This window comes from Papilio xuthus, unplaced genomic scaffold (genome assembly GCF_000836235.2).
Source record: "Papilio xuthus unplaced genomic scaffold, Pxut_1.1 DF828142.1, whole genome shotgun sequence".
Lineage (NCBI taxonomy): Eukaryota > Metazoa > Arthropoda > Insecta > Lepidoptera > Papilionidae > Papilio > Papilio xuthus.
The window spans coordinates 5850803-5862770 of record NW_013530507.1 but is presented as its reverse complement, the minus strand read 5'-3'; the positions used below and the strand labels follow the sequence as shown (position 1 = coordinate 5862770).

The window sequence follows — 11968 nt, the reverse complement described above, 5'->3', positions numbered from 1 at the left end:
CGACATTTTTACTTGACCAGAAATATATAATGAGAAAACAAAATCACTCATGTGTCGCAACGGTTTGTTTACCATATGTCTAAGCTTGGTTCATGACGTTTTGAATATGTCAAAATCGACCAGCTCTTACTGCTAGAGCCATCTACTGATAAACAGGAGAACTTAGTTGCGTACCTAATAAATCACTTGTACGAAACATATTTTTTTTAATCGATATTACATACGGATACTCAAATTTTGTTAATATTCATTTTTAGACATTATTAATAAGAATCCTTTGGCGCGAATGACGTGCTTTCATTACAAAGTCAAATGTCAGAATGATTAGTGAGGGGAAATAAACGTGGACATTTTAGTAAGGCTAGTGTTGCGCCAGTACACTGGGACTGTGTCGGATTTTCTTCCTAACAGTAGGAATACATGTGGTTTATTAAAATGTACTTACGGTAGCTTGGAATGCATGCAGTGTTTACGTATATCGATGACTTTAATGACGCCGTTCTGCACGGATTCAAGCACGGCGAGCAGCAACCGCGTGAGGCGGTGCTTGGCCGTGAACTGCAATAACTGGCACACGTTCTCCGCATCCAGCGCGCTCACCAGCCGGTCCACGCACATCTGCTCCAGCTCATGCATCATATAGTACGTCGCCAGCACCATAATGGGCTCCAAGTCGGTATCGGGAAGCGTATGCAGGTACATGTAGTTTTTGAGGTGTTGGAGCGTCTTCTTGGAGGTGCCGGGGACGTCGACGTGGCCTTCTGCGGTCTCGCGCCAGCTGCCGTTAAGCATACGCCGCAGGACCGGGCTGTAGGCTGCGAGGACGGCGCGGTGGACGCGCACGGCCCCGTCCTCGCCGCGCAGCTCGAAGTCCATGAGGTCGACTTCGTCGTATAGCGTGGCGAACGAGCTCCCTTGCAATATGTTCATTACCACGCTTATATCGAAAGTGAAATGCAATGTTTTAAGCTCTGTAACGAGATGCCAGGTGCCGTCATCGCAAGGAAATGTCTTGTTGTCGATATTTAAATAAATGCTGGACAAGTTCATGTTGTACTTAAGCTCGTCGTCCTTGTCAATTTTGTACAATTTGACGAATATGAAGCTGTTGCAATTTGAGTTGTAAGAATCCTGAGTGATAATAACCCTCACCTGGAAGTTGGCGGTACTATTGATTGTAATCTCGGGGCTGATCAGGGTGTCGTAATTTAAATCGGCGTTGACGACGAACGTGGCCTGTAGCGTGTTCGCGAGTTTCAGTATATTTTGCACCTCCAACCTGAAAAGAAACATGTAAAAACCCAACATTATTTATAATATGGAACTTTTACTATGCAAAATTAAGCCGCATAGGCAGTATAAAAGTTGATGATCACACGGATAAACCCAGATCGCTGAATTAACAATTCGATAGTGTAATGGATACAAAAACCCGGTTGGCATTTGTATCCATTAAACATGTGGAAAACAGTAATATCATTCAATATCAAGCACATCAATAGATCTTGTAACTCTATTTAAAAAAAAAACTAGACGTGGACCGCGACTCTGTCGGCGCGGATTTAAAAAAAAACTTAACAAGTAGCCTTCGTGTTATACCAGAAAGTTAGAGAGTTTTCACATTGGTATAACCTGCTTTTAACAACTTCGCAGGAATTGTTTGGTTCGATAGGGGCAATATTACGACCATACAGAAGACTTGTCAAGTTGAAGCAATTCCGCGTACACTCTGATGAGTGTGCGTGTCGGGGGCATAATCTTAGTAAACTTTCCTTCCCACCCATTTCTTAAAAGTAAAGGATATAAATTTTCCAAATGAGAGGATGCATTTGAAGGGAAACCATTGTCTTTCTGTGCATTGACCATTGTCCTCCGGCGATTAAAGGTAAGCAAAAAATATGCAATTGCATATGTCTATGGGCAACGGTCACTTCGCTATTTCAGCGATTTCAAGTGGCCGTTCGCTCTTTTGTCAAATAAATATTACCAATTGTAGATAGGCGAGGATGATAATATACTTTTTCCCTCCACTTATTTATTATCCATCACAAGTATATTCCCAATATAAATGTCAAAAATAATTTAGATAAGAAAACGCAAATAACCGATTAGTCGTTAATATAAATAGAGATTAAAAGGTCGATCGAGATCAGTTCAGTTCTTCAATGAACACATTCAACATGGAATGGTTATTTCTCTTGCTTCTGGGTAAGTAAAATTAGATAAAAATATATATAAATACTTGAATTTTGCTGAATTACTATACTTAAATAAATATTTATTTTTCAATTATTTTTTCATAGTAATAAAAATATTCTATTTATAAATTAAAATATGCCCATTGATATAATTTTTAGTTTATGTCACTTTATAATGTTAATAAAGTTTTCTTGTGTAAATTGATTATTTGTAACCGACTTCAAAAAGGAGGTTCTCAATTCGTCTGTATGTTTTTTCTTTTTTCATTTTTGTTCGTCGATAATTTATATTCATTTTTATAACAGTCACAGTGGCCAGTACTGCTAATTCATTATTGGATCACGAGTATTCTAGAACTCGTCTAGGAGATAACATCGATAAAGCATCTGTTAAACTTTTGAAGGTAAGACAATTTTTATTATATCAAAACCAACAAGCTTTTTCTAAAAGCGCCGAATTGGCCATTTTTAATATGAATAAATCGATAAAGTAAAAAAAAGTCTATTGATTTATTTAGGAGTTAATAATTTTATTTGACCGTTGGTGGCACAGTGGTAAATCTCTTAACTTGAAATATGCAGGTCTTCGGGTACAAATCCCGCCATGTACCATGTGTACATGTGTATTTGTTTTTCGGTTACATATGTCCATATATGCGACGTTCTTACAGTGAAGGAAATATTATATGCACATATCTGAGAAGAAATTCAATGATATGTCAACCCACACAAGGCCAGCGTAGTTCACTATAGCCTAGTCACCCCTGTTAGGTTAGACTCCGAGCCCCTCAGTGGAGACGTATAGTGAGCTGATGATGATGAGTTTTGTTGGCATATTTACAGGAAGCCTACCTATCATCAGATGGTAATGTGGTAACTTCACCCCTGGGTGTGTTATTTCTCTTATCATTATACTCTTCCGGCACCCAGGGTAAAACGAGGGATGAAATTACAGAACTGCTTGGCGCAACCGACTACAAAGAGGTAAAATTTACATTAGTTCATAATATTTGATAAACTTTTAACTTATTTTTATTACTTCTCAGTACCGGTATTTCGTTTGGTCGTCAGGAATGAGATTAAATTTACTTTTTTTACTTTTACTAATATGCGAATGTTTGCATGTAGGGATGTATTTATATGTATGTTAGAAGGTATCTGCAGAACGGGTCGACGGTTCTCGCTGAAATGTAGAACATAAAGTCTGGAAGAAAAGGCTATTAATTAAGTTATTTTTTTTTTAATTTCGCGCAGACGAAGTAGTGGAAGATAGCGTTATTACATATTATACAACTCACATAATTTACTTCTTACAAATACTGTTCTGTTGAGATTTGTAAACTAAGTAACTAATGTGAAGTTGTAAGTAATCAATAATGCCCCTTTTTTGTCTATATTACTGTTTTGTTAGATGTTCGATAGCTACAGCGGTCTAAGCAATGAGTACGCTTCAATGAACTCCAGCTTGTCATTGGCCAACAAGATCTACGTAGCCTCGGGGTACGACCTGAATGAGGAATTTCTAAACACAGCGCGCGCCTACAACACAGAGGTGGACTCCGTCGACTTCCACGATGTAGAAAATGCAGCACATGAAATCAACCAATGGGTGAGACGCGATAAACTTTTCACATATATAATAAGGTGACAATCTAGTAAATGGTCATCAAATTATACATAACAATTAACAAAATTGTCGCAGTTGTTTTTTAATTTCCACACCCATATTTTTCGATAACACTTAATGAACGCGATAAATTCCGTATAAGTTTAACTTATGTTCAAAATAAAAATGAAGAAATTAAATAAACTTGACCTTTTAATCAGCAAGAAAAAATAACATTATACTTATACTTACTTTATTTGACGAGCCATTTGATAATTAAAAAAATATATAAACAAACAACATTGGAGTGTCTCCATATTTAAAAAAAATCTTTCGTACACATCCATAACGTTATTATTATCACAACCAACCAGTTATAAAAATTCTTTGATTAACAGAACTTAGAAATAAAGCTAACATGCGGAAGAATATTAAGGCTATTTTACTTTTAATTCCACGCTGACAATGACTCAAGCAACAGCTAATTATAATTTGCATTTTTTGTGTTCGCATTAAAAATGTATATGTGTTGAACAGGCGAATAAAAAACTAAGGGGCCTCATCAAGGACCCCGTGAAGAAAACATCTTTGGACAAAGACGCGTTGGTAGCACTTTTCAACGTTATATATTTCAAGGTAACAATACTAAATACTTAAATCTTCGGGACAGTTTTTTTGACAGTGGTAGAGCCCGCTTTAACATCTTCGCACGAATTGGCCCGGCTCGCCCGGTGAAATACCACGACCACAAAGAAGACAGGCATGAAGTGGTAGCAATTCCGCGTTTCGTCTGATCAGTGTGCGTCCCGGAGGCCTAATTTAGTCCTCTTTCCCTTCTTTTTTCTTATATGGAAAGGATGGGAAGTGGACTTTCCGGATGAGAGGATGCATCGAAAGGGAAAATATTTTCTTTCAGTGCATCCTCTCCTCCGTCGATTAAAGGTAGGCAACGCATATGCAATTGCGTATTTCTATGGGCAACGGTTACTTCGCTATTTCAGCGATTTCAGGTGGCCGCTCGCTCGTTTGCTACCTTATGTTATTACAAAAAATACTTCAAATAGAAGCTATTTATAGCTGCATATGTTTGTGTTATCGATGGATCGGGAAATAAAACCCCTAGCAGAGGTATTGCTGATTCAAAATCCGACTGTGCCGGTCTACTGGCACAACACTAGCCTTACTAAAATGTCGACGTGTATGTTCCCTCACTAATCATTCTAACACTTGACTTTGTAATGTAAGCGCGCTATTCGCGCCAAAGGATTCTAAATGATAATGCCTTCAACTAAATATCTGCGTAAAGGGTCCTAAAATATACAATTTGTTATACAGGGCCATTGGCACGTTCCCTTCAAAGTCGAATCGACCGAAATAAAGAACTTTCACGTCAACAAATCGTACACTATTAAGAAACCGATGATGCACCTAAGTAAATCCCTCTTCTTCCACGCGGACGACCAGCTCGGAGCTAAAGTAAGCTTATTTAACTTTTGCGCTTTTTTTGTAACAGCACTATTATTAAGTTAACTTCACGCTTATGATTAATGTCGCAGATGATAGAGTTGCCGTACCAGGAACCCGGTTTTCGTATGGTGGTGATATTACCAAATGAAATAGATGGCCTCTCAAATGTCCTGGAAAAGGTGGCACAAAAGGGACTATTGGAGGATGTGTTCGCTTTGAGTCCCGCGAGAAGGGAGGTCAATTTGTATTTACCCAAATTCGATATCAAAAGTAGTCTGGATTTTACTCAAATATTACCAAAGGTGCAGTGTTTCTTTTTATAACTTAATACTTCTTAACGATTACATTATTTCAAGTTTTTTTTTTGTTTGTTTGTGACAGTTGGGAGTAAAAGGAATATTTACCGGAGGCAGCAGTGGCATAGTTAAGGATGCGAATGTTGCCATATCAAAAATATTCCAAGAAGCAGTAGTGAATGTGGACGAGGAAGGTGCTAAAGCTGGTGCATTCACTGGTAAGACACATTGTTTGAACTTTTACTTTGTCATGTTAAACTACACATCAAATTACGCAAAAATTCCAAAATTTGATATTTAACCTAACAATTGGTCTGGGCTTATTTATTGTTTAAACATTATGATCTAATTAAGTTTATTCAACAAATTGTAAGTATTTCTACTTTAAATATTATTTATATCCAGTGCAGGGTCTGTTTAGGCTGTCCCTGCATACGCTGATCTGGCTCCTTTTGCCAGAATTCTTTTAATCTTACTAATATTATAAATGCGAACGTTTGGATGGATGGATTGATGGATGGATGTTTGTTTGAAAGTATCTCCGGAACGGCTCAATGGATATTTGGTAAAGATGAAGATCATAGTCTGGAAGAACACATAGACCACTCATTAGGTTTTTTTTCATTTCGCGCGGACGCAGTCGCGGACGATAGCTAGTTTTTTGTTATAAATCTGTACTGTGTGTTCTCTCTTGTATCTTTGTGTGGTAATAAATATTTTTCTTTCTTATATGAAACTAGCTATCACCCGCGACTTCGTCCGCGTGGATATATAATAAATGTAATTAGTGTAGCCTATGTGTTCTTTCTGACTATGTTCTATACGTATGCTAAATTTAATCGAGATGCGTCCATCCATCCATCCACATCACATCCATCTAAACATCGCCTTCATAATATTAGTATGTTAAACAAAAAGCAGCTCTTCAAGGCATAAATTCGAAAAAAAATGAATAAACAGTACCCTATGTCCGTCTCTTGGCTCTAAGCTACCTCCTCACCAATTTTCAGTCATATCAGTATAGCCGTTCTTGAGTTATAAATAGTGTAACTAACATCACTTTCTTTTATATATATAGCTAAGTATGTAACATGATTATATGCTACTCAATCATTTCATGAAAGCTTAGCGGGACTATCTTTGCAACCATTTATTAAATTGCTTAATTAATCAATAAATGACTGTGAGTGAGGCCGTAATGTTACAATTGACAACTTATTTATTTCACAGGCTATGTAGCTATAAAATTATCCTATGATTCAACACCTCCACCGCCAAAGGATTTTATTGTAGATCACCCATTTCTATTTGCCATTCTACATAATGAGGTGGTACTATTCCTTGGCACATACACACATTGAGTTATAATAATGGATTACTACTACTTAAAATAAATATTTTATAAATGTTAAATATTTTCATTTTATCAAAATCTTAGTAATCTTACTATTATTATTATAAATGCAAATGTTTGGATGGATGGATGGATGGATATTTGTTTGAAGGTATCTCCAGAATATCCGAATGGATCCCTTTGAAATTAAGCAAAGATGTAAAACATAGTCTTGAAGAAGACATGGGCTACTAATTTTTTTTTATTCGCGCGGACGCAGTCGCGGTCGAGAGCTAGTTAAGTATATTTATGATGACTATAAAGTATTTACAAAGACTAACTTGACTCTTGTGTTTTGATAACATTTTGATATTTATTTACTTGGATAAACCTTGGATATTGAATTTTCATTAAAATACATGGAAAATGTGACACAAGCATTATAACTGTATTTAAAATATGTATATATTGAATCATACTAATATTATAAATGCCGATGTTTAGATGAATAGATGTTTATTTGAAGGTATCTCCGGAATGGTTGCATGGATCTTTATGAAATTTGGCATACATATAGATCATGGTCTGGAAGAACAAATAGACAACTAATAGTCATTTTTTAATCCGGGCGGACGGAGTCGCGGGCGGCAGCTAGTAATTAAGGCAATGTTAAGCAAAGCACAGATCACAACTAATATATTTCATACAATATATAACTTACTGTTGGTTTCTGAAACCAAAATGTCTATATATAAAACATATAGTTATTCCTATCATTATCTTTGACAAAACAGAACAATATGTATTAAAGGGATATTTTGATTTCAGAAACCCATAACAGTCATAAATTACTGATATTCTATACTCCAATACTAGCCACTACTTTCTTACATATATGATTGCTAGGCGATTTAAGATACGCGCCTATTGTCCACGACGGACGCACCGCACGCACGGATTAAACGGAATTAGTTCGTCTTGATGCGATGCGGATGGCATGGATGAGCGGAGCGCTATGTAAAATCATACAAAGCAAACTAAAATCCGTTAGGTGTCGTGCATGCGGTGCGTCCAGCGCACCCTACCTCACACATATTGTGCAAACTGATTCTAAAGTCTTGTTATTTTGAATTTAATATAAGTAATTAAAAAACGACTAACTTATATTTCTTAGTATTAAATTTTACTTTGACAGGGGCTGTAATTGTTCCATTGTCTACGAGGTACAGACGACCTCCTCCGATGGAGTTTGTTGTGGACCATCCATTCCTTTTTACCATTTTACATGAAGATGTGATTGTGTTTCTTGGCACATATACTCATTGAATTCAAAATTTCTTTTTATTAAGTTATATTTTTGTTGTGTAATAAATATTTTATAAAATAAGTTTTCTTATTATTTAAATTCCAAACATGAATTCATGCATTTCAAATTTTATTAAATTTGATTTCTAATTATTATTAACTAGATGCAACTTTTTCTGAGCAGAATAAAAAAAATGATAAAATTTGTCTCATGTATTATGCTCATAGTGATATATTTATAGTCCCAATGCATGCAAATATAAGGGTAAACAGGTTTCTCATCCCTTGAGTAGATCCTATATGATCTTAGAAACGTGTATGGTTCTTGGGGGTTAAATTTACATATTTACTTGATAACTCTACAATGGTTTACAACAAAATTGACACAGATACAGAACTTTTGAATAAAGATTATTAGATTATTCATCATATATTTTTTTTAATTATTCGCCGCCAAAGTCGCGGGATAAAACTAGTAAATAAATAATTACAACTTACCTACGAATCTTGTTATTTCTTCTACTCATTCTTTTATCGTCTCAGCGCCAATCTACAGACAACCTTAAAATAAAACATTTACATTTTTGTTCCAATATTTACAAGAAAATTTTTTAATTAATTTGTCCACAGATATTGCCAAAAAAAAAGAAATGGCCACGAATCTTTGGTAAAACTTTACAATAGCAAATCGTGTCGAATTCTCATAAAACTAATTTTAAACGATAGGAAATGATCTCTTTTACGCAGTTTAAAGATATTTTTTTTCGTAATTAAATAAGGAAAGGAAGATTGACAAAAGATAATAAAGGTACATCGATAATAACTGAAACAAATTAAACTATCAAACAAAGAACTTACCCTCCTTCACGTTTTAAAATTATAAGAAGATAGCAAATTATGTTGATTTCATATGTTTAATTATCCGATCTTCTTCAAATATTTAACAAATCAAATATTCTTCATAAAAATTTGCATTTGTTTGACATGACACCAAAGAGTATATGAAAGAAGAGTGTGTATTATGCGTTTAATGGGAGAATATCAAGGAGTATACCAAAGAGCATATAAAATATGGAGTATACAAATGACTTGCTTATAAAAGTCCCGGATCAGATTGGGCTCAGATATCAAAACAATATCAATAACAAAATGTTTGGTTCAGTTTCTGAAAGTTGAAAAGCGAGTGACATTTTCTGTAAATTTCATTATTTCCTGTACAACTCAATAGTAATCAATGACTATTTTCATTTTAAGGCTAGTTTCGGCATTGCACTCACAATAAAAACCAAAAAACTTTAGAAATGAATTTCTTAAAAAAAAAACAATTAATTACTGTCGATTTTTGTACATTGGCAACACTGCTTTATCTGCCACCAATAGAGTAGCATTTTGGAACTTGGCGAGGGATTTTAAAAACAGACTAAGATAAATTTATTTAACAATAAAGTTATAACATTATATAAAAAAAACGTATTAGATTTATTAAGATAGATATGTTTATATACAATTAGGTATAAAAAAAATCATCTATTATAGTGTCGTCCGGGTCAATTTGTAACCTTAACTAATTTAAAATTGTCTTTACTCAACTTTGTTAATGTACTTATTAGTTTTAACTCCTATGTGACGTGAAGGCAACAAATGAACTATTATGTCATCGACTATTATTTTTTATGTCAACCGATTAATGGAACTTCTGTTCACCACAACACAGAAAATAATAGGTGATCAAATCAGAAGAGAAATGAATATTTTTTAAAAGACACTTTGTATTTACATAATTTAAAACTTTCGGGGGCTTGGGTTTAGCTGCTAGCGCATGTCTTTACAGGTCGATGCTTAATCGACCCTCTGTGTCTCGCCGATACCTAAAATTGTGTTCTGCAAATCGATACGTGTGGATTTGCGAGCCTCTATAATGTTTGGATCGTACTATACAATAGGTCCAGCTGAGCCCCGCCATCTATTCACTGACTCGTTTGTTCCTGCAACCTTGGCGGGATCATCGACCCATCTTGTGGTTGTAGGTTTTTTTGTTATACCAATATACTACTTATAAATTTATACATTTTCTTACTAGTATTATGATTGCGAATGTTTAGATGTGTGAACGGATGGATCTGTGTTTGTTTGTTAGTAGGTATATCTAAAAGTGCTGCGTCAATCTTGATGAAATTTGGTATAGATGCAGAACATAATCTAAAAGAACGCATCGGTTACTAATTAAGCTTTTTTTTATTTCGTGCTGACGGAATCGCGGGAGAAGGATAGTAATATAGTAGTTACATTACCTTGGCTTAGCTGTGTATACGGCTACTAAAATCCAGACATAAAAAATGATTGGATTATATTTTATTCATAAGAATTAATAACACTTTTAAGAATTTGCTGAACTAACGGGAACTTGCCGGGAAGGTAGCTGACGCACGTCGGAATATTATAGGGTACTTTTTTTTTAATTCTGCGTTGACGAAGACGCGGCCAACTGCCAGTAACCAATGATTTTTTTATTATTTCCAATTAACTTTAAGATTGTTGCTTGGAATACGGCAACAGGTCAGATATCTATGCAGTTGAGGAAATTTTTTTGACCCTCACAGTAATAAGATCGAAAACATATCACGACGTACTTGCTGAATGACATTACTTATGGTGCCTTTAAGGTATAAGATATCCGATATTACGTGGGATGCGAATTTAATTCTTTGACTGTACGACTTTGTTTAGTAGTTTTGTCAAATTAGATACCAGTCACGAAACGTAATGATTAAATTTGCTCAGTTCAGCGGGGAACCACATTTGGTTTTTACCTTCAATATTTCTTTGTATCGCATATATTAAGGAAAACGTTTTATTTATATTGACGCGATAGATGAATACGCCACCGATTGATTACGAACTTCGTACAATTTATCATCGGACTAGACACATCAAATATTAACTTTAAACTAGCCTCGTATATCAACTATTATCGTGTCGTTTGATGTGGGGCTAGAAATGCATTCGCTCCTAAAAGATTACATAAAGAATATAAAATATGTATAGAACTGACGTGCAACAATCACGTGACTTATCGAAAGTTATTGTCAGTCCTATACATTTTCAAAGTTCGTTATGGAAATGCTTCGTAGCGTATGCACTTTGGCTAAGGTTGATTACTGAGACCAAAATCCTCGTTTATAACATATTGTTATCTCTGTTTTATCAAACATAATGACAGGGATGACAATATGTTTAATACGGAGATTTTGGTATCGGAAACGGGCTGACATGTAAGTATAAGTAACAGGTATACAAGTATCTTAAATTGTTTTCTTTTTTTTTATATCACAAGGTGGCAAACGAGAGAGCGGCCACCTGTAATCGCTGAAGTAGCGAAGTGACCGTTGCCCATAGACATACGCAATTGCATATGCGTTACCTACCTCTAATCGACGGAGGAGCGGATGCACAGAAAGAAAACATATTCCCTTTCCATGCATCCGGAAAGTCCACTTCCACTTCCCATCCTTTCCTTATAAGAAAAAGGGTGGGAAGGGAAAAAAGGACTAGGCCTCCGGGACTCACACTCATCAGACTAAACGCGGAATTACTTCCACTTCACGCCTGTCTTCTGTGTGGTCGTGGTATTTCACCGGGCGAACCGAGCCGATTCGTGCGAAGATGTTAAAGCGGGCTCTACCACTGTTTGCTATATATATATTTATATATATATATATATATATATATATATATATATATATATATATCTCTCTCTCTTATA

At 35.4% G+C, this 11968-nt stretch overlaps 2 protein-coding genes across 4 annotated transcripts; one reads left to right on the top strand and one right to left on the bottom strand.

The window, feature by feature from the left end:
* Nucleotides 1-391: 391 nt before the first annotated feature.
* On the bottom strand, nt 392-9441 carry LOC106114033 (uncharacterized). 2 transcript variants are annotated; one of them, XM_013307108.1, is made up of 3 exons: nt 9064-9441; nt 8704-8755; nt 392-1279 (listed from the first exon to the last, which is right to left on the bottom strand). In XM_013307108.1, the coding sequence occupies exons 2-3, from the start codon at nt 8730-8732 to the stop codon at nt 442-444; spliced, it is 867 nt and encodes a 288-aa protein (XP_013162562.1). In that variant the 5' UTR covers nt 8733-8755; nt 9064-9441; the 3' UTR covers nt 392-441. The 2 variants fall into 2 exon arrangements, with proteins under 2 accessions (XP_013162562.1, XP_013162561.1); XM_013307107.1 differs by having other exon boundaries at nt 8704-8766; nt 9064-9440.
* Nucleotides 2107-8287, top strand: LOC106114029 (antichymotrypsin-1-like). 2 transcript variants are annotated; one of them, XM_013307102.1, is made up of 9 exons: nt 2107-2208; nt 2505-2602; nt 3042-3182; nt 3610-3807; nt 4342-4440; nt 5140-5280; nt 5361-5573; nt 5653-5785; nt 8096-8287. In XM_013307102.1, the coding sequence occupies exons 1-9, from the start codon at nt 2166-2168 to the stop codon at nt 8224-8226; spliced, it is 1197 nt and encodes a 398-aa protein (XP_013162556.1). In that variant the 5' UTR covers nt 2107-2165; the 3' UTR covers nt 8227-8287. The 2 variants fall into 2 exon arrangements, with proteins under 2 accessions (XP_013162556.1, XP_013162555.1); XM_013307101.1 differs by lacking the exon at nt 8096-8287 and adding an exon at nt 6798-6980.
* Nucleotides 9442-11968: the final 2527 nt, after the last annotated feature.